Source organism: Sciurus carolinensis, chromosome 14, assembly GCF_902686445.1.
Source record: "Sciurus carolinensis chromosome 14, mSciCar1.2, whole genome shotgun sequence".
NCBI lineage: Eukaryota > Metazoa > Chordata > Mammalia > Rodentia > Sciuridae > Sciurus > Sciurus carolinensis.
The window spans coordinates 6068609-6096378 of record NC_062226.1 but is presented as its reverse complement, the minus strand read 5'-3'; the positions used below and the strand labels follow the sequence as shown (position 1 = coordinate 6096378).

General features: G+C 56.5%; 1 protein-coding gene across 4 annotated transcripts; it reads right to left on the bottom strand.

Moving 5' to 3' along the window:
- Window positions 1-502: 502 nt before the first annotated feature.
- Window positions 503-26110, bottom strand: Ptges (prostaglandin E synthase). 4 transcript variants are annotated; one of them, XM_047525798.1, is made up of 5 exons: window positions 25796-26110; window positions 14373-14450; window positions 10598-10793; window positions 7249-7331; window positions 503-1598 (listed from the first exon to the last, which is right to left on the bottom strand). In XM_047525798.1, the coding sequence occupies exons 3-5, from the start codon at window positions 10724-10726 to the stop codon at window positions 1349-1351; spliced, it is 462 nt and encodes a 153-aa protein (XP_047381754.1). In that variant the 5' UTR covers window positions 10727-10793; window positions 14373-14450; window positions 25796-26110; the 3' UTR covers window positions 503-1348. The 4 variants fall into 4 exon arrangements, with proteins under 4 accessions (XP_047381754.1, XP_047381753.1, XP_047381756.1 ...); XM_047525797.1 differs by lacking the exon at window positions 14373-14450 and having other exon boundaries at window positions 25796-26109; XM_047525800.1 differs by lacking the exons at window positions 14373-14450; window positions 25796-26110 and adding an exon at window positions 19321-19399.
- Between the last annotated feature and the right edge of the window lie 1660 nt (window positions 26111-27770).

Genomic DNA, 27770 nt, shown 5'->3' with positions numbered 1-27770 from the left:
AACGAGGCTTCCTGTTGAGGCCTAGGGTCCCAGAGCCCTGCAGCCCTGAGGACCCCCCAGGGCAGATCCCATCACCAGGCAGCAGAGCCTGCAGTGGCTGGGGCGGGTCCTCCATGGAGTGCAGGGCACCATAGCCTGGTGGTTCAGAACAGGGGCTTGGAGCCCAGAAGCCTGGACTGGAGCTGACCCTGAACCTCACGGTGTCCACCTCCTGGAGCCTCAGTGTCCTGCAGCTGACGGCGTCAGGCCGTGAAGTTGAAGGCGACCTGGTCGGGGCAGTCGGCATTCTGAACCCCCAAACCAGGCGCCATCTCTCCTGCCCGGGGCAGGAGGAAGGACGCTGGCTTGGAGCAGCCGACGGCTGTGTGACCGAACACCCGGCGGGTGCGAGATCGTGTCCTGCCAGGTGGGCCCCAGACACCTGCCAGCAAAATGCCCAGCAAGCTGCAGTACCAGGCCAGGTGGGTAGCGGCAGACTCCAGGACAAACAGGAGAGGGTAGGTGGTGGCCACATGGGTCAGACCCTGCTGTTTAATGATTAAAAACTACCATACACATCGAGACCAGAACCTAGGAGAGGAAACACACACGATCCCCACAGCAGTGGAAATCCGCAGTGTTCAAACCTCACAGATACTGAAGGAGCCAGAAAGTTCCTTTTAGTGGTTGGTCACTCAAAGCCCATTGTCCTTGACTGAAGCCCCTTGGAGGGAGTGAAGCCTTAGAGAAGGCTGCCCTGGCCTCGGACCCTCCCAGCCACACCCGAGTCAGAGAGGGATCCAGCAGAGGTATTCGGGCAGATGGCAAAAAAGTGTTTGCAGGGAGCCCAGAAGCATAACCCCGCCCGCCCTGTGGACTTCCTTCCTCCAAAGGGGCCGCAAGCACCCTGCTGGCCCCTGGCCCTATCTCTGGAGGGGACTGGCTGTCCCAGGCCTGGCCATTGCCTGGGCCCTCTTGCTGACTGTTACAAAACACAGAGGGCCAGGCCTTCCCCCAGATCAGCTGGGCCAGGGTCTCTCGCATGGGCCTGTGAAGTCCACACTTCAGTCTCCCCTGTGGTCACTCAAGGAGGGAGGGGGTTAAGGCTGGTATTGAACTGAAGGATTTTCCATCAGTTCTGCAATGGGTCACTTTATCCAGGAATCCACAGGGCTAAGACACACACACACACACACACACACACACACACACACGCACAGGACCACTGGGTTCAAGGATCCACACCCTGAGCAGGTTGAGGAGCCAGGACCTGGAGCCCATCACCATCTGGAAGGGACACGGGGTCCCCAGGGACAGTCATGGCGGCTCTTGCCCATGGTCTGGTGGTTGAGGAGGCGTCAGCTGCTGGTCACAGGTGGCGGGCTGCTTCCCAAAGGATCTGCAGGGCCATGGAGGCACAGGGCAGTTGGGCCAGGGTGTAGGACACGGAGCGGATGGGTGCCCGCAGCTTCCCCAGGTAGGCCACGGTGTGCACCAGGCGGCCCAGGAGGAAGACCAGGAAGTGCGTCCAGGCAGCCACAGGGCTGGGCCCCAGGAACGCGTAGACCAGGCCCAGGAAGAGGAAGGGGTAGATGGTCTCCATGTCATTGCGGTGGGCTCTGGGGAGGCAAATGGGTATGGTCAGCAGGGTCAGGGCTGGGGACACAGCCACTCTGAGGATGTCAGGGTGGGACTGTGCCCCCTCAGGGCCCCGGCCCACTAGGGGCTTTCCAGGGGTGCCAGGCATTTCAATCGCTTCCTGGCCAGGACAAAGCGGCACTGCAGAGTCAAGGGACGGTGGCTCCTGCTTCTGCCCCAGACAACCAAGCCTGTGAACATGTCGGTCGGGGATGGGGGCTGCATACCGCGGCGTGGGGACCCAGTCCCTGCCACTCTCCCGCATCGTCCCTCTGGTGTTTGGACGCCAGGCAGGAAAAGTGGGGTCAGAGCTGGTGAGGGTGGAGCTGGGACTCCAGACTCCTCTGCCCACAGGAACCGGTGCCCGCCTCCTGGGTGCAGGCTCCGGCCTCCCCTGCGTCCAGCTGTCTGTCTGTCCGTCTCCTGCTCTGAAATCCAAGAGCCACTCCCCAGGGATGATAGCAAGATGGGCCCATGCCGGCTGGCTGCAGCCTAGCTCCAGAGCCCGGGCAAGCCCACTTTGCACTGCCCACTCTTCTGTTTAAAGGGACTGTCTGTGCATGTGTGACAGAGAGGCTGGCCACAACCCCGCCAAAAATACAGGACCAAGAAAGGAAACTCTCCCAGGCTCTGCCAGCACTGGCCCACACTTCTGTGGCCCCTCCAAAGGTCAGCTTCCCTCGTGGAGGATGGAGAGGTTGCACATGGTAAGTTAGATTCCAAGCGAGCACCAGAAGCCACAGTGGCCACATTGGGTGGGCAAATAAACAGGAGCCCAGTGCCCTAGCCATGACCTCCCAAGACGGGTCGCATGTGTGCGGTGTGGGGACTCTGCTGGAACAGAAGCCCCTTCTCGAGGCCTGCCAGCTGGAATGCACCTCACCAGTGATTCTGGGTCACCAGGCCAGGCCCGGCCCAGCAGCCCTTGCATGGCGATGGACTTGGAGGCTTCCTCCTTCCTCCACTGGAAAGAGGAATCTTAGGCCAGGGCCACAGCATTTTGCCAGGCCAGAAAAAAAGCAGGCAGAGCCCGGGATGCAGCCTCGGGTGCTGACCAGGGAAGGAGGAGGGCCAGGCGGACGCCACAGCCACTCCTGAAACAAGTCCCTTACCTCGCTTAGAAGTCAGGAAGGAAATGGTGGGTTTTCCCCCAAATCACTCCACCCTAGGACCCTAGGGAGCCCCGACCACCTGCATCCACCACACACGAGTTGGAGGGACACCCTCGGAAACCCCAGTGAGCTAAGCATGTCTCAAAACAAGGTCTGCTGCCCCGAAGTGACCACAAGGCGTGCCACCTGAAGACTGTTCAAGAACTGCATATTTGTCTAGGAAAAACGACACTGGGCCAGGTGCAGTGGCCCGCGCCTGTAATCCCAGAGGCTCGGGAGGCTGAGGCGGGAGTAAGTTCAAAGCCAGCCTCAGCCAACTTAGCGAGGATCTAAGCAACTCAGCAAGACCCTGTCCCAAAATTAAAAGAAAAAAATCATATATATATATACGACTGAGGATGTGGCTCAGTGTTAAGCACCCCTGGGTTCAATCATCCCACCCAAAAAGCCAAACAGGGAGCTTCAGTCCAGAGGCCATGTCTCCCTGCAGCACAGGCGGGGAGCACACAGGGCCAACAGGAGGGGCAGCAGGGCTCTGCGGAGCCCCCAGCTTGGAAACTGCTGCCTCCTAGCCCAGCCACGGGGCAGCCACCAGGAGGTCGGGTCCCCAGGGGGGAGCAGGGGGCAGGGAGGGCTCTGACCCGGCCCTGGGCCCCCGGGGGGCGGACGAGGGGAGATGAGGGCCTCTGAGCAAAGTCCCTCCGCCGCCGACCGCAGATCCCGGTGCAGACGCCGAGGGAGTCACGTAGGGAGGCGCTGGGCGAAATGTGTCATCCCAATAACAGGTTTCTAAGCTCAGTCACCAAAGCCCACGAGACGGGACTTGCTGGGCTCCGGCAGCACGGCCACCCCCGCCCCCAACTGCACGGGGACACAGAGCTCTTCACGGGGACAGGCGACCGCTGTGGGGAGGGGTCCGCGGCGGGGGCGCTGCTGGCCGCTCAGCAGCTCTCCCTCCCGCCCACCTGCTCCCCACCACGGTGCAGCTGCTTGGCGACACCGAGGGACACCGCAGAGGGAGGGCCGGGCGCAGCTTAGGGGCCGCCCAGCCCTGGCCCTTGGCCTCTTCCTGAGAGGCCACAGCGCCCTCCTCGGGATGCTGCCGGGAGCGCCGTGCGTGAACCCAGAAAGCCCAGCGGGGACACCCGAGGTGCGCCTTAGGTTCCCACCGCCGCCACCACCACCTGGGCTGGATGCAGATGTTAATGGCCATCTTGGTCTTGCCGCAGGGTCAAATGGATAAAAAGCATTTCTGTGGTGCGGTAGAAAGGGGCCTCACCGCTGCCTCTGGCTCGCTGGGAACCAGCCGCCAGGACCTCTGGCAAGTCTCTCTCTCTGGGCCTGGGTCCACCATCTGCAAAGTGACCTCATGGGGTGACATCTAAGGGACTTCTAGGCTGACATTTTGGGGTCCAATGCCCTGACAAACCAGTTCTCTTCGATTAAAACTGTACATTCCAGCCAGGCATGATGGCGCACACCTGTAATCCCAGGGTTCCGGAGGCTGAGGCAGGAGGATCGTGAGTTCAAAGCCAGTCTCAGTAACTTAGTGAGACCCTGCTCAAAAAAACCATAAGGGCTGGGGATGTGGCTCAGTGGTTAAGCACTTCTGGGTTCAATCCCTGATTTAAAAAAAAAAAAAAAAGCCACCGTAAACAAAACTGTACATTCCAGGCAAGAACAGTGGCACACCCTAAATCCCAGCAGCTCAGAGGCTGAGGCAGGAGGAACACTTGTTAGCTGAAGGCCAGACTGGGAAACATAACAGGATTCTGTCTCAAAATAAAACAAAAAAGGTCTGGGTGTGTAGCTCAGTGGCAACCTGCTCCGAGTTTCAACCCCCAGTACCACAATAAATAATAATAAGAAATAATAAGAGTCCACATTCCAAATTGTCAGAAATATCCAAAAGCCTGGGTGAAGTGTTCACCTTTCTTCTCGGGGACCACCAGGAAAGCCACACAGCTTCAGATTTTGGTCAAAACACCACTTGCACCAGGCACAGTGGCACGTGCCTGTAATACCAAAGATTCAGGAGCCAAGGCAAGAGGACCTCTACTGAGGCCAGCCTGGGGAAGATCTTATCTAAAGAGGAACAATTATAAGGGGCTGGGGCTAGAGCTCGGTGGTTAAGTGCCTACCCATCGCTAGGAAACGCGGACAGGTGTACGGGAACATGGTGACCGGGTTTCATCTTTTCAACCTGGTCCCTGCCGTCTCCAGAAGCCAGGCTGGAGTTGTGGCTCCGGTGTGAGCTCATCTGCAAGGCAGATTCGTGCTCCGTGAACCAAGGCTGAAATGGCTTCCGGAGTGGGCGGGACGCACTCCTAGTGCACCAGAAGCCTTCTCTAATATTTAGCTAACGACTTCCCCCGGGGTCCCCCGCCTGGGTTCCAGCCAGTTCTCAAGTGGTGGACAGCAGGATGTGGTTCGTACTTCCGCACCCTCAAGCTTCCAGGCTGTTCTGTGAAGTCAGGTGGTAGAGGAGGAGCCCCGGGGACCCAGGTGTGTGACCTGGTGCAAAGTAGGTCCCCAACACATCCTCGGTGATGGATATAAAGCATCATTAGATAAGCCATCCTCACAAGTGCTGAATTCCATCACTTAAGCATCAGCACTAGAGGTGGCGGGTCATTCTGTTAAGAAGGAAACCTTGTACCTGGTGGGTGGCAACGCGGGTCTATTGGCTGTCCCAGACACGTCTCACCACTGGACCAGCCACAACGCATCCTCCTGACGGTGGCCTGGACCACTGGTCTTGTCCCTCCCCAGGGCCCAGAAGTTGGAGGGTCACCAGGGATGAGGGTGGCCCAAGGGTCAGCAATGTGGGGCCAGGTGCAGGGAAAGCTTAGCTCAGGGAAAAACAGGTAGTGCTTGGTGCAGGGTCTTGCACATAGTAGGTGCTCACCAAATGGTGGGTGGATGGATGGAGCTCATACGGGGGGTTATATACTGTAGTGCTGTTAGAAAGGGTAGCACAGCAACGAACTTCACTTCCTATGACACATCTCTGTCATTTCTTAAAACCACAAGTGTGTATACTATTGTCAATGGCTAAGAAAAACATAAGGAAAAAACCCACAGACTTTCTTTGCAGAAGAAAAGTTCCTATTATTGAAGGGATGGCATCCCGCCCATTTCCGCCTGTGACGCATGGGGACGTGCTGAGAACTGTGTGATGGTTTGCCTCCTGTCTCACCCCTGTCCGGCTGCCCCCATCCAACTCCTCAGACTCTCTCTCCACCCCCTGGAGGTGTGACCGCCTCACTCTCGCCCGCTGGTGAGAAAGGACTGTGCAGAAACTGCTCTAGACTCCAGTAGTGGCCCTGCCTATGTGAACTTGGTATTTAGTCTCTGAGGGAATTTTACCCAGTGCCCCTACTTTTTTTTTTTTTTTTTTTTTTTTTTTTGGTACTAGAGATTGAACCCAGGGGTGCTTAACCACTGAGCCCCATCCCCAGTCCTTTTTACTTTTTATTTTGAGACAGGGTTTCATTAAGTTGCTGAGGCTGGCCTCTAACTTGAGATCTTCTGCCTCAGCCTCCCGAGCAACTGGGGTTACAGGCATAAGCCATGCTGCCTGGCGCACGGGCACTTTTTAAGGATCGTTTTTGAGCACATTACTGTCATGGAAGGTGCTCATGAAATAATATTCACTGGAAAAGCTCAGAACCCCATTGTGTTGATGGGATTTACGAGCCATACTTGGACACAGAAGACAAGATGATGTCAGCAGCGGTCAGAATTGAGTATTTTCCTGGCTCTCTGTATTTTCAGTAACACCCAAATTTTCTGCAATGAGTATTTCTGAGTTTTAAATAAGAGAAAACTGTGTCTGGGGAATGTTAAGCATCAAAGATGTTCACCTTCCCTGGGGATAAAAGAAATGCGCGACGTGGTGGCACCCTCACTGGCAGGGATCCACCACCAGGCGAGCCGACCCGGGTGGGGCTGGGAGATGTGCCCACGGGCAATCTCCTGACACCTGCAGTGTGGCACACACATGTGGAGGAACAGAGTGTGGCTGCCCTCTGTTCACCACTGAGGAAGACTATGGACCCAGAGGCCCCTGGGAGGACTGGCCAGCAGAGCTGCAGGCCGCGGCCTCACAGAGCAGTAACTCAGAATCCACAGCCCATGTGACCCAAGAGGCCCTTCCGTGAGCCTCCAGAAACAGCCTCTGCGCTCATGTGAATCAGGCGGTTCAGAGCAGGGATGGAGCCTCCAGGGAAGAGGCTGAGACTCTGGTCACAGCACCGGCGCTGCGGAGTCACACTGGGCAGTACCCAAGGTGGGAGGCAGGAGGGAGACTAAACTTTCTCTGAGCATCCTTGGCTAACTTCGTAACTGAGGCATGAGCGTGCATTATTTTTTTCAAGATTAATTAGAAATTAAATCAGTGAATGAATTAAAACTGTCAGAGGGATGAAGGAACACGGAAAACCTCAGCCTCCTGGGACCCCGCAAGGGGAGGGGACCTGAGCAGGCAGGCTGCGGGGCTGGGCCTGAGGGCACTTGCCTGAGACAGCGCTCCACGTCGGGGTCGCTCCGGCAGTACTTGAGGCCTCCGTGCCTCAGGGCGTCCTCGGGGTTGGCGAAAGCCTGCAACACATCAGCCGAGACTCACCCTGTGCCACAGGGACCGCCGGGCACCCGTCCTGTTTAGCCAAGGACGGATTCCCAGGGGCACCACAGAGCTGCAGCCACACCCCCACTCAACCAGCGCCCGCAAGCCCCTCCTCAGCGGAGGAAGGAGAGGAGGCAGATTCGGCCTGGGGAACGCTCATGGGGACCTGGTGACTCTGGGGTGGGAGAAGCTGCTGAGACAGGGTGGCACCAAAGCTGAGGTTGGGAGGTCAGACACCCCCTGGCGCAGGATGCTGGAGCCCCAAGATGGGAAGACACTGCACCAGTTTGCAGAACAGAAAACCAGCTGTGCTGAAGCACAGAGCGCAAGGGACAGGGCCCCAAGATGAAGTTACAGAGGACACCAGAGGTCCTGAGGCTGCCACGGTGGGCCCCTCCGCTCTTTGAATACAGCCCTTGCTGCTCTGCCACCCTGACTTATTTTTGATAAGGGCGTTTCTTCCTCTCCCTCTCTCCCTGCTCCTCCCTAATCTCTCCCCCTCCCTCATCTCAGGGGAAACAGGATCACCTTTCTTCCCCATCCTAGGCCGTTATCTGTCCTCGAGCACACGCCCACCACAGTGACAAAATAATCCAGACTTTGGGGATGGCACCAAATCTCAGAAATGACTATCTCCCAGATTAACAGTGATTTACAACTCCAGAGAACATGGGAACGTAGCCTTTGAGTCGCTCTTTAAATGTCCCCTGTTCCTGCTGATGGGTAGAATCACAGCCTCTGGGACAGGAGGCCCCTGTACTTTCCCTTTGCTAGTAAAGCAACAAAACCTCTTTTTCCTTTTTTTCAAAACCTTGTCTTAGACATTGGATTGGCATCGGGGATGAGGACTGAGCTTTCAGTAACAATACCAAAAGCAAAATGTTCCTGCAGGGAGCTGGAGACACTGTGGTAGCACGTCAAGTCTTTGCAATTTCTAAATTGCAAAATAACTAAAAATTAAATGGAAAAATGCTTCCCTAGTAGTTAGAGGGCTGGGGTGTGGCTGGGAGGCCGAGTCCTTGCCTGGCATGCACGAGACCCTGGGTTCAATAAGTAAAAGCCTCCGGAGCCTTGGACCTGGCCTGTACCTCAGCTTCCTCCTCAGGAAGTTCAGGAGGAAATGGAGCTCCTGAGCCCACGGGAGAGACCTGGAGGCCAGGACACGAGGAGGCGCCCAGTGAACGCCCGTCTCTCACTGGAGAGCAGAGACATCAGACCACACACAAGTCATGGAAGGCCCAGGCCATGGCTCACGCCACCCCGTGTCCACCACCATCCAGGCAAAGCCGACCCTGCCAACCTCACGGCAGAAACAGCAGAACCTGAATCTCAGCAGCAGGTTTCTAAATTGCTCATCCGTGCCAAACCCTGTGCTGACTCAAGACTCGGCCCGGAGGGTGGGTTTGTCCCGGGAGGTGGGCCTGCCCCTGCCTTGCCCCGAGGTGAATCCGGCTCATGGTAAGGCAGGCAGGGCGGCCTGCCCTCTGCTGTTCCTTAGGCCAGCGCATTGCCAACTCTGACGGCCCCACGCAGTCCTGGGATCCACACACCTTCCTGAGGGCCTCTGCCTTTAGCAGGCATGGGCCTTTGGTGTCTGTGGCCCACAGGCCTGGCCTGTGGACACTCTCCCAGTGACCCTGGCTTCTGGGCTACTAGTAAACCATGAGGACTAACACTGGCCACTGGCGGGGCTCTGCTCAGGGCCGGGCCTTGCATCCCCTGTTCACAGGGTCACTGAGCTCCCAGGTGGGTGGAGGCAGTCTGCCTCTGTCACCTCTGCTCCCTGCCCTTCCCCAGGTCCTCCTGACTGACAGCGCATGGGCAGGAATGAGAGGGAGCGCTTGGTCATGAGGAGCTGCCACCCAGCCCGGGCCAGCCCCTTGGGTGGCTTCCTCCTGCCCGGTTCAGCAGTTCAAGAGAGAGGCCCAGGCAGGGTCACCTCCTCCCTTCCCTGAATTTACCTTTTTGAAAAGAAATTGCTGGGCCTGCGTCGGGGTGCACGCCTGCATCCCAGCAACATGGGAGGCTGAGGCAGGAGGATAGTGAGTTCAAAGCCAGCCTCAGCAACTTAGCTCAGCCCTCTCAAAATAAGAAAAAGAATTGGGGATGTAGCTCAGTGGTAAAGCACCCTAGGATTCAATCCCTGGTACCAAAAAAGAAAGAAAAGAAAAGAAAGAAAAGGAAATCACTGTGCCTGTTGTTCAGAACTCCAGAACCCCCGCCCCCCAAGACTGTGAGCTCAGGAGCCCGATACCTGGGCCCTCCAAAAGTGATGTCTCCTCCCCCAGCCCAGGAAAGCCAGGGGAAATGGCTGCTCCCCCTGCACCCTCACAACTAAGGTGGGGAGTCCATGTTCAGCTTGGGCAACCCCCACCCAGGAAGGGCTGTGAGTGACTGCAGCTGCCCTTGCCCCACGCCTGCATTCCAAGTCCCAGGGCAGGACAGGTGGGAGAACCAGAAGTGACCAGTGTGCAAGAGCCTCCAGGCGTCCTGTCACCAAGCCGCTGCCCTGCCTTTAATCTTGCCCGTGCCTGCCCCAGGGGCTAAGCCTGGTTCTCCGGCAAGATCCCCACCCCCAGGGCCCACCCACATCCAATTCAGTCGGCCTCGCCTTGCACTTGATGAAAGGGCTCGTCTATCAAAACACCTGGCCGGTAACGCACAGGTGCGCCTCTGCGTGCTGACCGGATTGCTGCAACCCTGCAGACCCGCCGGCGGGGCAGAGCCTGCGCACAGGGTGGGGTTGCCCTCCCGCGGCCCTGGCCCCGCTCTTCTTGTTATTTTGAACCAGAGACTCGGATTTGGAGGGGAATTTCCTCCCAAACACCCTGGTGGAGCCTGGCCGCCCCGGCCTCCGAGGCTGCAGTAGGTCCGCAGGCGACATTTGCCGGGGAGCTGGGAATTTCCACTTTAAGTTTCTCAACCTCCTGTTTCGTCGGTTCCCAATCCACCCAGAGGTTGGACCTCCCTGCCGGGAAGCCACCAGGTCGGATGTGCTGTATCCCCAGCTGCACCTTCCGGGACTTGCCGGGTCTCAACCTGGCGGCCCGCAAGTCGGTGGGCTGCAAGCCCCGGGATCCGGCCGGGCCGGGCCGGGCCGGGCAGGGCAGGACAGGGCAGGACAGGGCAGCACGGCCCCGCGGCCCTCACGCGCTGGCCCACGCGCACCTTGGCCACGGCTCCCGGTTCCCCGACCTCCCGGAGCGCGGCCCGGGTTGGGGGCCCCGAGGACTGCGCGTACCTTCTTCCGCAGCCTCACTTGGCCTGTGATGACCGCCACCACGTACATCTTGATGACCAGCAGCGTGCTGCAGAGCAGGAAGGCTGGCAGCGCCTGTCCGCTCACCGTCGCCAGGCTGGGGGTTGGCATCGCGGCCGGCTGGCGGGAGCTCGGGCTCGGGACGGCGTGACTGTGAGCGCGAGCGGGACGCAGCAGCCTGCGGGAGCGGGAGGAGCGGCGGAGCGTGAGGAGGCGGGTCTGCAGCCAGCCCCGCCCACGCCGCCGCCCCCAGCACCCGACGGCAACCTCTGCACCCAGATGCTTGCAGAGCGGAGCGCGGGCGGGTCCGCCACCCAGCCCTGGCTCTGGACCACCCTCCCCGCACACAAGGAATCACTTTCAAAACGGTTTCAAATCTCGTCTAGGACCTGGGGCTGAACCCACCCTCCGGGGCTGCCACAGGGCGACCCCCTGGCATGCGCCGCACCCGCGGAGCCTGTTGCTGGTCTATTTCTACCTCCCCAAGGGTCAGGGCAGGGAGTGGCGTGAGAATCAGACCCTACACTCGCCCCAACCCTGAAACCACAGCCTCCAGACACTGACCTGAAGGCCAGAAAATGCCCTCCATACATGCACAGCCCGTGTTCCAATCCCCTGAACTGGCAAATGTCACCTTATGTGGCAGAAAGAACTGCAGATAGGATTTGATAAGGACCTCAAGACTGTCTTGGACTGTCTGGATGAGATCAATGCCACCCTAGGCCCTTCTAGGAGGGAGGCTTAGAATTAGAGGAAAGATGTCAGAAGCAAAGAGGAATGGACAGAGGGGGTAAGGCAGGGGCTGCGCTGCCGGCTTCCCATCCAGAGCCAAAGTGGCCTCTGGAAGCTGGAACCATTATTTGTTTTGTTTTGTTTTGTTTTAATTTATCTATCTATTTATTTATTTTTGGTATCAGGGATTGAACCCAGGGGTGCTCTACCACTGAGCCATATCCCCAGCCCTTTTTATTTTTTATTTTGAGTTAGTTTCACTAAGTTGCTGAGGCTGGCCTCCAACTTGCTATCCTTCTGCCTCAGCCTCCCAAGTCGCTGGTATCACAGGTGTGCACCACCACACCTGGCTTGGGAGCCAGAAAGGTGAGAGGACAGACTCTTCCCTGGAGCCCTTAGAAGGGACGTGGCCCTGCCAATGCCTTGGTCTTAGCCCAGAAAGACTTGTTGCAGACCTCGGACCTCAGAGTGCAAGACGCTGATCCGTGTTGTTTTCAGCCTGGTGACTTGTTATGGCGCCATGGGAGGCAGTGCCTCACTCTCCAAAGTCTGCTTTTCTAAGAGACTCTTTCCTGAGATGTCCATCAGCTCTTCACTAGAAAGCATGGACAGTTGGTGACTAAGACCCTTTGACTCCTCACCTGCTGGTCCCACTCCCTCCCTGGGGCCTAGGCAGGACCTTGGCAAAGGCGTTCTCTAGCCACCCCCCCATTTCACTTTGCTGACAGTTTAGGAGGTGCCCTAGGAAGAGACAAAAACCAGCCTCCCAAGCCAGTCCTTAAGGACAACACTGGCCCAGCTGGACAGCAGTACTGGTCTGGCCTGGGCCCCAAAGCAGCAGAGAGCAAAGGAAGGACCGGCCTCAGCCATGCGCAGCTGGCACTGGATTCCAGAGCCAGACCCTAGCTGCAACTGTGTAGTCCCAGGCAAGCAGATTCCCTCTCTGATCCGGTTCTCTTGGTTGTAAAATGCAGATGAACATCAGCTCTTTCCCACAGCAGTTTTGGAAACTAAAAGGAATCGTGTCTACACATCATAATTATTAAGTACCAGGCACACAATAGGTTCTCCTTCAGTCAGAGCCCCTGAGCCTCAGTTTCTGCCTCCTAAAAATAGGGGGCTATAGTCCCTGTTCAGTCAGCTTGTCAGGAGGAAGAGACTTGGAAATCCCTGTCCTGCTGCTGGGGACAGTGAGGGGTGGCTTCTCACCTGTTCACCATGTGCCAAGTATTTCTTTACTGGACCCAAGATGTGCTTGATAAACTGAGAGTCATGCTTCCAGAGCATGAATTGCCAGGCCAGGCCCCCCTAGACAATGGGAGGTCATCTTCAGGGGCAGGACATGGCGGGCATGGGACGTCCTGATACGTATTTCATTTCTGCCTGCATGTCACAGGAGCCAAGGGAGCGTGCTCCTTATCGATGTTTTCATCTAGGAACAGAGGGTGCCTGCCTTTCTTGGACCCCAGCTGGGGGGATTGCTGAGGGTGGCTGTCCCCTCATCAAAAAGTTTATTTGGCTGGGCGCAGTGGCTCATGCCTGTAAGCCCAGCCACTGTGGAGGCTGAGGCAGGAGGATGGCATGTTTGAGGCCAACCTTGGAAACTTAGCAAGACCCTGTCTCAAAATTAAAAAATCAAAAGGGCTGGGAGCTGGGCATGGTGGCGCACACCTGTGATCCTGGCTCAGGGCGCTGAGGCATGAGGGTCACAAGTTCAAAGCCAGCCTCAGCAACTCAGTGAGGCACCAAGCAACTGAGTGAGACCCTGTCTCAAAATAAAAAATAAAAAGCCTGAGGATGTGGCTCAGGGGTACAACTGGGTTAAATCCCTGCTACAAAAAACAAAACAAAACAAAAAAAACCCTCAGTTGTAGGGTCCAGGGGTGCAGCTCAGTGACAGAGCACACAGGCCCTGGTTCCATCCCAAGCATCACAAAAAATAAAAATAAATAAAGAATAAAGAGCTCCATTGTGAGGTTACCTTGAGCCAAAAGCAAGAGGGACTTTTCAAGGAAATTCTCGTGACGGAGGTACGTGACTCCAGGGTAGAAATCTTTCCTTGTCATCTGCTGAAATGAGCCAGTTGTGCCAAGGCCTGACAGGAAGGATTGCCCGACAGGAAGGATCACCCTCCTCTGATCATTGGCCAGGAATTTTAATCACTGGGAGCTGCTACCCACATTTTGGGAGCTGGTGGGGCGACTTCTCTCAGTTTCGCTTTCTTTGCCTTCAGGGGGATGGGGTTCCCTGCTGAGCTGGGAGGTGGAGGCCGGGAGATGAGGGCAGAAGCCTCTGGAACCACGTCACGTGCTGGCGACACGGGTTGGCACGTGCCGCTCTTTCTTTCTCCCCTTCCGATTCTGCAGCCCTCGGCTCAGAAGGGCTGCAGCCCTGGGGCCCATTCCGGCTGCCTCCCTCCCGCGTTTCCTGAGGATCTCAAAGCCCGCTGGCTGATTGTCTGCGACTTCAGAGGAGGCCTGGGGAGGAGGAAGCCGCCCCGCCTGGAGGGCTGCTGAGCGGGGAAGCAGTGCCCGGTGGTGGAAGGGAAGATTGATGGTGGCAAGTGGCCCTTGAAGTCAGACCTGCACTGGAGTGGTCCCACGCAAGGAGCAGCGTTCGTGACGCAGGGTGTGTGGCCGCACAGGAGCTCCCAGGGCACGTTCCCAGGCTCCGCAGCCTCCCGGGCGGAGGCCCACCAGAGGAGGCCCTGGACTTCCTCGGGATGAAGGACTCAGTGAGGGGCTGCTGCTTTGTGGGCCAGCTCACCCCTGCCTCTTCCATTCTGGAGAATCATACCCTTTCTTTCAGGAACTGCCCACGGACAGTCATCCTGGTGGGACTGCCAAACAGTGCCCTTCAGCGTGGCCTCCAGTAAGTGGAGGGACCCAAGCCCAGCCATCACTGTTTGGCCCCAAGGGTTGGTCCAAGCAGGGCCAATCAGAGACCTTGCCTGCAAGTTTATATGCTGACTTGAATCAAGTGACCCCCAAAGCAAGACTGTGAATAGTTCTGGTCTGCCACGCACCTCCTCCGTGTCCAGGAGAGAAGGAGGCCCCAGCCTCTGACTCACCCAGGCCTAGAGGTCCAGGGCTTTCCTTTTTTGCTTTAAAAAAAAAAAAAAAAAAAAAAAAAAAACCGTCAAATTGCATCCTTTTTTCCTCCAAACTTCGCCATGGCTCCCAGCTCACTCACAGCCAAAGTCGAAGTCTGGACTGGGCCTCCCATCTGGTCTCCATCTTCTCTCTACACTCCTCCTCTATGGCTTCCCAGCCACACTGTCCTCTGAAGCCAGGTCACAGTCCTGCCTCTGGGCCTCCGCTCTGACTGATCCCTGTGCCTGAATTCTCTTCTCCCGGCACCCTTGGGCTGACGCCTTGTTTGCTCCAATCTGATCTTGTCCTGAGGCTGCCCTGAGCACCTGATCAGTTCTGCAGGTGGCCCTGGGCCTCTCCTGCCTCCAGTTTGCTTGATTTCCATAGCACAGGGCTCCAAGGACACGCCACCTGGGTTCTCTAGACCCTTACCCCCTACCAGCTGTTTAGGGCCGGGTCCTTGGTTCACTGATGAGCCCACAGGGACCAGTACCATGCCTGACATGGCCACAACCGCAGAAGCTAATTTGATTTGAGTTTATGTCCCTTATATCCAAAAGAATCTAGATTGAGATAAGAGACAACTTGTCTCAGGAGTTTGGCTCCAGGTCCCGACTCCTGCTCGCCTACTTCCTGGGGTGCCCCGAGGGGCCTGGCTGCCTGTCTCCTGCTGGGGAGAGGGCCAGGGGAGAGGTCGGTGATCATTCAGCTAGGAGTGAAAGCTCAGGGGGCTTGTCGACAGAAACACCAGCTGGGTAGGAACAGGACTCGGGCACCCACTGATGGGCGTGAGTGGCTAGTGCGGGCAGCTGTCCAGCAGCCAACCAGCCTGGTCCCCGACACCCACTCCCCAGAGAGCCAAGATGGCCTTCAGGGATGCTGCCTCCCCACTTAAGGACAGCAGCCAGATCGGGTCATGGCCCCTGGGTCTCTGGGCAACCACTGTCTTCCCACCCACACTAGGCAAATCACAGACGTCATCAGATTCAAGGTACAACTAACACACTCATTTTAGAGATGTGGCGCCTGAGGCTGGTCAGGGATTGTGCTCTGCCTGGCCCCACGGCTGGCCTTTGATAGAAGTGGCTGCTCCCATCTCAGAGGGTCACTGTTCCAGTCGTGGGGCTGCAGGCGCGTACCCAGGCCCCTGGTATGTGATAAGCACCAAAGACGTGGCAGCTTCTCCTGCGGAATCTCAGGTCCCCCCACTCTCCAGCCCCGTGATCTCCTGAGTCGGGAAACCCAAGGAGCCAGTCTCTTCTTGGGAACGAGGGAAAGCAGGTGGCTCGGTCACCAGGTCCAGCAGTAAGAGAAGATGCCCACGGGCACAGGGGACCATGGCTCAGCCACCAGGAGGAAGGACCTCCTGATCCTGCCACGACACAGGTGAACCTCGAAAGCACGATGCTGAGGGAAAGAAGCCAGACCAGAGGCCACGTGTTGGAGGTGGACAAGGTGCAGGGTGCACAGTGGTGGGACTGTACTAATAGCACTCAGCTGTGCTGTTTACTAATTGTGTGGTGCTGGGGATGGAACCCAGGGCCTCGCATAGGTTAGGCAAGTGCTCTACCATCGAACTACAGCCTCGGTCTCCAAATGGTACATTTTACATGGTTCGTTTTATGTTACAGAGAAGAGAGCTGGGTGCAGTGGCACACACCTGCAATCTCAGCAACTCAGGAGGCTGAGGCAGGAGCATCGCAAGTTTGAGGCCAGCCTCAGCAATTTAGTGAGATTCTCTGCATTTAGGAAGACCCTGTCTCAAAATTTAAAAAAAATAATAAAATAAAAAGGACTGGGGGATATAGTTCAGTGATAAAGAGCCTCTGAGTTCCATCCCCAGTACCTACTCCTACCCCCCAAAAAAGAGAAGAACCAGGGCCTCTGTCCTATCTGTGGCTGTACTGGCAGCGCCTAGCTTGGTGTGTGCAGAGCCAAACTTAGTAAATATTTAGGGAAGACTGTCCACTCAGATGCATGAAGTGCTGCTCAATTCCTGGCCGGACTGTTCTCCTCTCCTGTTTCAGGAGATAGGAACACACTTGAGTCTGTGCCAAGCTCTGACCACAGCAGCCCCTGATGGAGGCCATCTGCTATCCTCGGACTCCCGGCCTCTGCTCCTGTGGCTGCTGATGCCTGGAGCTGCGGATGCAGCTCCCCACACCCCGCAGGACCCAGCTGATGGCAGGGGTGAATGGGAGAGGGACAGCAGAAATGTCTGTCTCAGCACAAACTGCTGCTGTCGCCGGCAGAGCTCAGAGTGGGAAGAGCCAAGACGCTCCCACGCCTGGGCTGGGTCGCGCAGGCATCCAGGGCGCTCACGGGTGCACCGCCCACCCGTGTGCTTCCCCAGGGGCCACAGCGCAGATGGGTGATCCCGTGTGCAGCTCTCCGTCACGTCAGGGACCCATTTCCCAGGAAGCCCCGTGGGGAGCTTTGCATTCCTCACATTGGGTTGGCCAGTGCTGGCCCCCAGGACAGCTGGCCAGGGTTTGGAAACACTTGGAAGGGTAGGAGCCCCTCCTGCTTCCCCAGCAGCCTCCAAGAGGCACCACCCCTCCCCCACGGGGCCTTTGTCACGAGACCGTACTTTATGACTGCGTCTTACTAATCCCCCAAATATGCCAGATGCTGACATCGCCTAGGGCCGGGATGCGCGCTTCCTCTACTTCTGACGCAAGGGTCTTTTTCTTTTTGTTTGATACCAGAGACTCAACCCAGGGGTGCCTACACTGAACCACATCCCGGCCCTGTTCTATATTTTATTCAGAGACAGCGGCACGTGGGGTATGCCCCCACTAGGGCATTTAGAGGCTCAGGGCCTCTCTGAGTTGCTGAGGCTGGCTTTGAACTCGCGATCCTCCTGCCTCAGCCTCCAGAGCTGCCAGGATCGACGGCGTTCCGGGGAGCTCCACGTTAGTCCCCGCAGGAGCAGCAGCAGCTGCCGCCATCATCCCCAGCCAGTGCCCTGGAGATGCTGCCAGTCCCAGCTGGTGGATCCCAGCACCCTCGCCCTGCACTGCGCAGCATCCTCAGGCCCATTTTGCAGGTGGAGAAGGAGGCCCAGGGCTGAGAACGACCCTACCTACGTAAGGTCTCAGATCTAGACAGCGGCAGCTGTCCCCAGCCAGAGCCCGCCCCCTTCCCCCCCGGGGCTGGGGCTGGGATTCCAGCAACATTCCCATCTTGCACAACAGTGTCCTTGTTCAAAATCCCTTCCTATGCGGAGCTGGATCTGCCTTTAGGGCCAAGGACACACCCACTCCCCAGTGCCCTTCAGAACTGGTGGACACTGCTAGGTCCACCCCAATCTCTTCTGGCAGGCTGCACAGCCACCACCCCATCAGCTCGGTTCTCATTTTCCAGTCCCACAACCAGATCTTTCCAGTTTATAAAAGTTCTTCTCAGTGGGGCATACCCCACGGGCCACTGACCCAGTGGGGACCAGAGGGGTCCGCCATCCCTTGCTGCTACAAGCGGAAGAACTGTGACTCCAAGCAGTTCTGGCCACTTCATCTGTGGGGCTCCAGGAAAAAACGAAAATGCAAAGCCCTTTGTGTGAAAGTTATTGAGAATTTCAAAACAGGGACAGTCACGTGGGATCCCACAGGGTGCGGGGTCCCATGCCTATAATCCCAGCAGTTTGGGAGGCTGAGGCAGGAGGATCACAAGCTCAAGGCCTGGGCAACTTAGCAAGTCTCTGCTGGGATTACCGACGCGCTGGGCGATGCTCCTTAAACAGTACTTACGTAATGCTTACTACGTGCCTGGGACTAATTAGCTTAATCTTGTGTGGACTGAGGTAGGTGTTATTGTTATTTCCATTTCGTAGATGAGAAAACAGAGGTGTGGAGTCATTGCGTACCTCACAGCTACCTGCTTAGTGAGCACCGGGAGTTCTTACCCACGACAGCCCCCTGGAGGAGAACTCCCAGCACCACTGTGTTCAGAGGCTCAGGGGAGCACGCGACCATAGTGCAGTGATCACCAGCGGAGGATTCAAACCAGATCCACAGGCTGGGCGTGGTGGCCACACCTGTCATCCCAGCAGCTGGCGGGTGGGGAGCTGAGGCAGGAGGACCGGGAGTCCAAAGCCAGCCTCAGCAACTCGGCGAGGCCCTGAGCAACTCAGTGAGACCCTGTCTCTAAATCAAATACAAAAAGGGGCTGGGGATGTGGCTCAGTGGTAAAGTGCCCCTGGGTTTAATTCTTGTCTACTTCAGTGAGGTCACAACACACCCCCTTCCATAATGGAAGTGGGCCATGTGGGCGTTTCCTGCACGACTCATGTGCTGGAAACTTGATCCCTAGACTCAAACATTAATGGTTTCTGGAGGTAATCCGGGATGGGATGAGATCACGAGGGAGAGTTTCCCATAATTCTGTTAGGGGCTTTACAAGTGGAGGAGAGAGACCTGGATTAGCAAACTTGCTCTGTCTCCCTGTGTGATGCTGTGCACCCCCGCGGGACCCTGCAGAGTCCCCACCAGCGGAAGTCCTCACTGGGTACACCCCTCAACCATGCACTTCCTGGTCTCCAGAACCGCAAGAAATAAATTTCTTTTCATTATAAATTATCCGGTCTCAGGTATTCTGTTATAACCACAGAAAGTAGACTGATTATACGACCTGCCCAGGTAGCTGGCCGGTCACCCCAGGAATGCTGCCGCCCTGCGACTTGCTTTGGTTTCTGTGACTGGCAGGTCAGGCCCTCAGCAGTGGGCATAACCGGTCGGCCCTGGTGAGTGGAAGTCCATGTTGCTGAGCCCGAGCACGCCCTCCCTCCAGGCCACCATGGCTACTCTGTGGGCCCTTCTGTGAGCGTTCACATGGGGCACAAGCACCTCCTTGTTCTCTTCCCAGAGCGGTCTATCCACATACCTCTTTCCCGAATTTCTTTGTCACCAATTTTCCAATTCGTTTCCTTCCAAGTCCTTGACCTTCCAGCCAAACCACTGGCCAGATCCATGAATCGGTACACAAGTGCACATCCGGCCATTTCTCCTAGAGAAGCGCAAAGCCAGGAGCAACGTTCACCGTTCTGTCCAGTGGGAAGATGTCCCTTCACCAAGGCCTTAAGGAATGTCCCCAAGAGAGGTTAGAGTGCTGCAGAGTCCATGTTGGCACAGGCCTGAGGCTCCCCTTGCTCTGTCAACTGACTGTGGGGAAGTCCGCCCGGAGGCCTGGGTGCAGGCTGGGAGGAGGAGACAGTGTGGCCAGAATAGGCACTGTGGGCACTTGGGCCACGTGTTCCTGTGACCGACTTGTGCCCTCAGGGTCTTCTTGGGCTCCATCACATATGTGTCCCTTCCACTTGTGACAGAGTGCTGCCGTGCATACCTGACTTTATGGCCTGGTAGGTCCAGTAAGGGCCAGCTCAGGTCCCGTGGTCTGTTGGTGGCTGGGTTAAATGTTCAGTCTCTACTAGGCCCAGACGCAGACCAAGAGCTGCTTCTGGAAACAAGAGTAGTTGTCTGCAGAGGCTGAGGGGCTGGCTCCAGGATCCTAAGGCCAGGGCTACTCACAGGGCGGCCACCCTCTGCCACTCTCACTCCAGGCCCCATTGGCTCTGCAGGATCATATGAGCCGGTGGCAGGGCAGCCTGCCCAGCAGCTTGGACGGCAGCTTTCTGGCTACCTTGGTAAAGGCATGTTGCCTCCTGACTCCAAAGAGGCCATCGGGTGTGGCGCCTGCTCCTTGGCTGTGGGGGACAAGTGCCATCTCTAATCGTCTGAACAGGGCTGTCTGAACACACCCCCAGCACTGGACCCCTGCAAAGCTCCTAGAGGGCCCCTGAAGTCCAGCTGGATCTATTCACAACTCTGGCCTGCAGATCTCTTACAGTAACTCTAAAGCAGGTGCCGCCTCCGGCTCACCAGGTCCGATGCGTAAAACGCACCTGCGTGATATCCCCGCGCAAGAGAGAAGCGACCACGATCCACGTGCGCTGACTGTGACACGGGGCTGGAGAGTTGGTGTGCCGCCAGGGGGGCAGCACAGGGGTGTGGCTGGCCTTGCCAGCCGACGCCAAACTCTCTGTGGGTGAGGACGGAGGACGGGCCTTGGTTGCACCCCAGGAGCCAGACGGCACAACGCGCTGTGCTGCTCTGGCAGTGAAGCCACGCCTCCAGGGCCGCCCGTTCGGCCCACGGTGATGCACTCTCGCCACCCAGCGCCCACCTGTGCTCTCCACAGCCCCACAGCCAGGTGGGAGAAGGGGGCGGTCCTCCCCTGCTCTTTCAAGACCTCGAGGGCTGCCCTGACCTCAGCCATATGTTCAGGAATGCGCATGGCGACTGGGAGCTTCATGCCTGAGATTCTGGGTGTACTGAATTAAGGGGACATGACCCTCTGTCCTCATCGTTTGAATTAGACTTTGGTTCATTTGACTTAGAACTTTTCCGCCTGTACAGATCAAGTTCCATCCCTGGTACCAAAAAAATAAATAAAAATAAAAAAGACTTTGATCCGGGCTGGTGTACACACCAGTTATCCCACCTACTCAGGAGGCTTAGGTAGGAGGACTGCAAGTGTAAAGCCAGTCTGTGCGACTTTGTGAGACTCTATGTTAAAAAAAAAAAAAAAAAAAAAGACCCTGGTGTCAACCCAGTGGCAGTGCAGGGCCTGGGCCCAACCGCAGCACCACCACTGCTGCCTGGGATTTATTTAGCAGGCTTCCTACTTATCGCTCCCAGGAACCAGGAGCCGTTGGCCAGCACCAGGGGTCTGCGTGAGCCACACTGCTCCAGCTGCTGCTTGGACTCTGCTGTCCGTGACAGCGACCAGGCCCACCTTGCCTTTGGCAGTCAGCACTGCTGCCATTGGTCCCACCAGCCCAGTATCCAATTATTCCTATGGCACTTAGGGTTCCCATTTTAGGGACCGCAGCTCCCACCTCCACCACCAGGTCTGGCCTACCAGGCCCCCTGGCGGAGCTCTTCAGGGACAAGGGGCATTCTGCCCAGCTCGCCCCTCCAGTCCTGGTGGGGGCACATCTTCTGGACCCCTCCGTGTGGGCAAGCAGGTTTTAAACACCCCAACACGCCATCTCCCTCAACCCTGGACTCCCTTCCTCTACGTGAACCCAAAGTACGCCCAGCATTTCCAGCTGGATCGTGGTGTGCCACCTTTGGCTCCGCGTTTCAGCCAACCAGGCAACCGAACCGCTGGAGCCCTTTCCAAGGCCCGAGCGGTGCTGGTGAATGCAGAGTTCCTGTCTGGCAAACCTGTTGGTGTGGTGTGCGCCCTGGAATTCACGTTTTGAAAGCGTAATCCCCAACACCAATGTTAAAGGCATTTGCAGATGAGGCCATTGAGAGACGACTGGGTCATAGGGTTCTGCCCTGGTGGATGGATTAACCTACGCATGGATTAATGGGTTACGGAGGAGTGGCTTGCTTAAAAAGGAGTTTTTCTCTAGCAGCTGGTTTTCTCTGGTCATGTGAATCCTGTACCATCTCAGGACTCTGCAGAGAGTCCAACAGCAAGATGCAGCTGTGGTATACCAGATGCAGCCCCTACCCTTGGACTTCCCAGCCTCTACAACTGTAAGAAATAAACTCCTTTTCTTTATAAATTACTCAGCCTCAGGGATTCTGTGATAGCATCAGAAAACACACTAAGACAGAATTTATGTTAATATAGAACACCTGATTCAACTTTATTTCTTCGAGCATTTCTCACACATGTACTCCAGATTTGTCTGTATAAATTAGAAAACTCAAGGAGTTATTTTGAAGCGTAACACACTCCTTCACTCCTAAACTTCAGGAGGAAGTTGTGAGAACCTCTGATTTATCACCCATTGGTCAAAAGACTTGCAATTGACAGCTGAAGCATAATCTTGTGAGCCTGGCAGTTGGTCTCAAAATTTCTGTGTGGAAAATCCACATATTGGTGTTAAATAGTGGGGAGGGGAGGTCTTTTATCAATATATTGTTTTCAAATACAATCGATATTTTGAACCGAGGAGATTGTTCACGTGTCCTTCATATCAGGCCTTGGATCCAGTGTGGATTTTACACTCACAGCATTCCTCAGCTGGACTCAACATGTTTTGGGAGCCTGGTGCCCACGTCAACCGCGGCAGCTGTGTGGGCAGCCCAGTTCCACACGGAGACAAGGACTAACATCTTCACTGGATGATAAAGTGCTCCAGGACTTATACTTTTCTGGTCTTCTACTGTTTTCAAACCCCAGGCACAACGGTCCCAGAGGTGACAGAGTGCAGATGAAGCACCTGCTATTGGCTCATACCTCAAGACCCGGGAGTGGGTTGTGGCTATCACCATTTGTGGGCTGGTATTGAGCAAGCTGGCCTTAAGGGTCTCGTCTGCAAATCCCAATTTATTGTTCAAAGAATATAAAGACCTCTTCTCGCCTGTGATAATAATGCCAAGCTAGAGGCGAGCTTGAAAAGTGCTTATTTTCTCCAACTGCTGCACCCTTAGATCTTCTTACCACATTTTTGGACGAGGAGAAACGGAGGCCTGGAGAGGCTGAGCAACCTGCTCATGAGGCCCAGCTGAGAAGCAGGAAGGAAGCCATGCTCCGAGCCACAGCCTGGACAGCGAGGCTCCACCGCCTCCTGGCTGAGCGCCTGCCTCCCTCCACTGCCTTACGCGGAAGCTCGCTGCTCTTGGCACTCCTGGGTTGTTTTGCTTGCTTGATTTATTTTGGTGCTGGGGATTGAACCCAGGGGTGCTTTCCCACCGAGCTACACCCCCAGCCCTTGTTATTTTTTATTTTGGGACAGGGTCTCACTAAGTGGCTGAGGTTGACCTTGAACTTGCCATCCTTCCACTTCAGCCTCTAGAGCTGCTGAGGTTACAGGCAAGTGGCATCACACGGCACTATGACCATTTGAAGTGAGATCCACCCAGGTCAATCTAATTCCAGAGGCAAAACTTATATTCACAGGACAAGCTTTTAGCAGGTCCAACCAGCTACAAGGAGCGAGAAGTGAGGGTGCGGACGGCAGTCACTCAGGGAGATTCGACAAATGCACGACAGCCACTTAGACCCAGAGGAAGTTAACTCGTCTGTGAATGACCCTGAACCCAAGATCAGGGCCAGCACAGCCCACTGAGGACGCAGCTTCTCATGGGAGTTATGCAACCCATGCCCTGTGTGACATTAGTACCCCTTTGCCCCCATTCCTGAGACAGCACATACCCAGTAAACCCTGCCTGAGGCCAGGCCACGCACTGCCCCTCCTGCACAAGAGGACGGGACTGTACTGAAGCGCACACCAGGCGAGAAGCTCAGAGGAGAAAGGGCTTTGGGTGGGTCCCCAGGACCTGGTTGGTTGGATGGAAGTCAAAGGCTGTACTGGACACAGCCCTGAATTCAGGCCCTTCGTTAGACCCTGTGAGGGGTCCTCATCCACTATGTCACATCTTTCCCAAAGAAATAGCCCTAGGCAATTGCCCACATGGTGGCCCCAGAGCTTCTCATTCCGGTTGTCACCATGGCCACAGCTGATTGGGCAGCACAGAGCACCTGACCACAGGCAGCCAATGGCAAGGTTACCCAGCACCCAATGAAACCTCGAGCCCCGGGATCACACCCAACAGGTCCCCCGACGGTGAACTAAAGGTGTCCAGAGACACGCCCAGGCTTAGCGAGGAGGCTGGGCCCAGGGCTGGGGTCACTTCAGGCGGCAGGAGCTGCCCAAAGGACACATACGCCCAGGGGTGACAAAATGCCTCTTGGGAAATCGCTTCAGCTCCTGGCCAGCCCTGGTCTCCCCGCCTGCCTGCGGTACCCGCAAGGCCGGGGACCCTGAGCAGCCTCCCAGCAAACCCTTTTATCCAGGGTCCTCCGTGCACGTCCGCCCAGCAGCGCAGACATCAAGTGAGCTGCCGCAAACCAGACGAGTTCACGGGGCTCAGCCACCTGCTCAATGGGGTGCCCGGGTGGATGGGAAGAGGAGGACTCCCAAAGCCCGGGGGACCTCCCTGTCCTCTGGGCACGGCAGGCTGAGCACACTTCCCGTATGCCGGCGCCCCCACACCCCACTCCACCACACACGCCTCCTAGCTCTCCCCTTGCCCAGAGCCTGGTCCCCCGAAGTGTCACAGTACTGACCCACACGAACCCCTGGCCACCGCAGCCCTCTCCTCCTGGCTCATTTCCTGCCAGCCTGCCCTCCAGGCGTGATTCTGGCAACGAGTTACCACTGGGGCACCGTTGGCATGTTGGTAGCAGTAAATGAGAGAAGCCAGCCAGCACCTGGAGGGGGGCCCAGACCCAGAGGTGAGCAGACACAGGTGGCTTCCAGGAAAGCAGAAGGCCAAAGAGGATAAGCTTTTAGCTCCAGGACAGGGTGGCCAAGAGTCAGAACGTCTGGGACCACAAGTTGGGCAATAAAACCAGTGGTACAACATATACGATATTAATGACGACAATAATGGCTAACGTTAACCGGCAGACACTGTGCCCAGTGCCCTGTGTACGTTAGCTCCTTGTCTTCTGGTCGCAATTCTACCAAGAGGGCCTATTATCATCATCCCTATTTTATTTTTTAAAAATATTTTTAGTTGTGTGTGGACACAGTATCTTTATTTACTTTTCTGTGGTGCTGAGGATGGAACCCAGTGCCTCACACATGCGAGGCAAGCGCTCTACCACGGAGCCACAGCCCAGGCCCTATTATCCCTATTTTAGAGATGAGGAGACTGAGGTGCAGAGTGACATGGCCAGCCAATGGCTGTGCCACACTTTGGTGAGATACAGATATATCCTCTGAGGCCAGTGAAGAGTCTTCAGAGAGCCTAGCGGAGGACTTGGCTGAGAAGGGCTGATGCCCAGTGCTGGGTGTGGGAGGCCCGTCCGGCTGATCCCCCACAGGCGTCCCAGCTGGATGCTCTGACCTCACCTGCTGTGCCTGGTTCCGGTCGGAGTCCCAGGTTACTCTCTCAGAACTGCGCAAGGGAGCAGGTGCATTAGAGTTGACTTCTCAGGCCAGAGCACAGGGCTGGGGTGGTATCCCTGAGGAGACCCGGGGTCAGGGCCAGGAAGTGGCCCAAAACGTCCCTTGTCACTGTGACCCTGCCCCAGGCACCAGAGACAGCGGGGTCCTAGCTCCCCGCTAGGGTCCTAGGTCCTCTGGACATCAGCAGCGCACCAGGCCCTGGAGTGGCATGGCCTTCGGCTGTGAACTGCAGGCCCCCAGCCCACCCAGAGGGAGCTGCACGCCTGGAGCACCTGAAAAGAGCGGGCACTGTAGCCCTGGGGCTGGGGAGCACGAGCCCCAGGAAGAGGAACAGCATGTCGGGAGTGCCCAGGGGCAGGGCCTCCCTCCCTCCACCAGCCCAGCCTCCGAGCCAGCCCGGCCTTCCCTCTTGCCTCTTACCTGTCCCCAGGCACCCCTCCTGAACTCCTCAGGCCATGGCTTCAGCGACATCACACTGGAACCTGGGCCAGCTTGAAATCCAAGGGGCTTGGGGCTCTGGCTTTCCCCTCCTCTTTCAGGCGTGACTCAGCCAGCGACGGACCAGGCTGCGGCCAGGCTCCTGTTTTTACGAAATCGCTTTCCTCACTCAAACCACAGACCCTGGGGGTGGGGGCGCTGTTCTGCGTCTCAGCCTGCTGAAGGTCAGGGTTCAGAAGAGGCCACAGGGGGTTCAGGCCAATGCTCAGGAGGTTGCCACGGGAGGGAAGCTGCCTCCAGATGCCCCTACCCGGCCCCACTGGGTCCATCCAGACCTCCTGTCCTTTCTTCTCCTCCCCTTCTGGTCTCCTCCTCCTTTTCCTCCTCTCCAGCCACAAAAGTGATCTCATAGCCAAATTCAACTGGGTAGTGATGGGACACGAGAGTTTTGCAAAAGCTAGCTACAGTTCTGAGAATGCAAGTCTGAAATAGGCCATCCACATGGAGAGCGGGTAAAGTGGCCAAGAGTCAGGTTCCAGTGTGAGGCCCCTGCAGGAGTGTCCCACAACACCACATGTCACCGTGGCCACCAGGGACCAGTGGGGTCCCTGTCATTCTTACATTCCTCCACCTGGGCTGTGGTTCAGACGCAGCAGGAAGGAGGGAGCGGGCCTCTCCTGACGGAACCAGGGAGCCTTCAGAGAGTGACAGGATCGGGTCCCTGGCTGCTGGGAGGGTGGGGCAGTGGGACTCAGGAAAGAGGGGACAAGGAGGAGCCTGGTGCTGCTCTCCAGAGAAGAGGCGACAGCGCCCGAGGATACAGAATGAAGAACCGAGAGGCTAGTGACAGAGGGCGTCAGGTGTACAGGTGGGGGTGAGAAAACAAAGTCCCTAGGAGCCAGACAGTGGGCACCTCTCTGCTACCCACCAGAGAGGCGAGGAGTAAAGTTGTCAATTGGGACAGGACATGAGGGAACTTTCTAGGTGCTAAGAAATGACTGTCTCCGTCTACACTGCTAGAAAGTGAACTTAAGGTTTGTATGGTTTATTTTATTTGTTTCAGTTTTGTACCACCGACTGGACCCAGGGGCACTTAACCACTGAGCTACATCCCCAGTCCTTTCTATTTTTTATTTTAAGACCAGGCCTTATTAACTTGCTGAGGCTGACTTTGAACTTGGAATCTTCCTGCCTCAACCTCCAGAGTCACTGGAATTACAGGTGTGGGCCACCGCACCAGGCAAGATTTCTGCCTTTTAACTTGGGTGTGATTGTGCATGTCTGTAATCTCAGCAACTTGGGAGGCTAAGGGAGGAGGATCACAAGTTTGAGGTCGGTCTTAGCAACTTAGTGAGATTTGGTGTCAAGACAAAATAATAACGGCTGGGAATGTAACCCGGTGGGAGAATGTCCCTGGATTTAATCCCCAGTACAGTTTTTAAGAAGTACCCATTTTACTGTAGGTAAATTATGCCTCAATAAAAAAATAACACCTCGGTGCCCAGGTCTCTGACTTAAACAGACAAGGGCCATTTACTGTGATGGGAAGCCTGGAAGAATCACTGACTCAGGAGGTGTCTTGGTCCATTTTCTGTTGCAGTAACAAAATACCTGAGGCTGGGTAATTCATAAAGAAGAGAAGTTCATTTAGCTCAGGTTCTGGAGGCAGGAAGTCCAGGAGCATGGCGATGCTGGCGTCTGGGGAGGGCTTCCTGCTGCCTCGTGGCATGATGGAGGGCATCGGTGTGGCGAGACCTACGCAAGCCAGAGAGCGCTGACTTTCATAACAAAGCCACTCCCACGTGACCCATCACTCCATTCATCCCTCGCTGGAATCCACGAGTGGGTCAGTCCGTCCAGTAGGATAGAGCCTCATGCCTGACAGCCTCCCCAAGTGCCACCTCTCAAATCCACTGACCAGTGACTTTTGGGAAACGCATCACATCTGGAGGACACA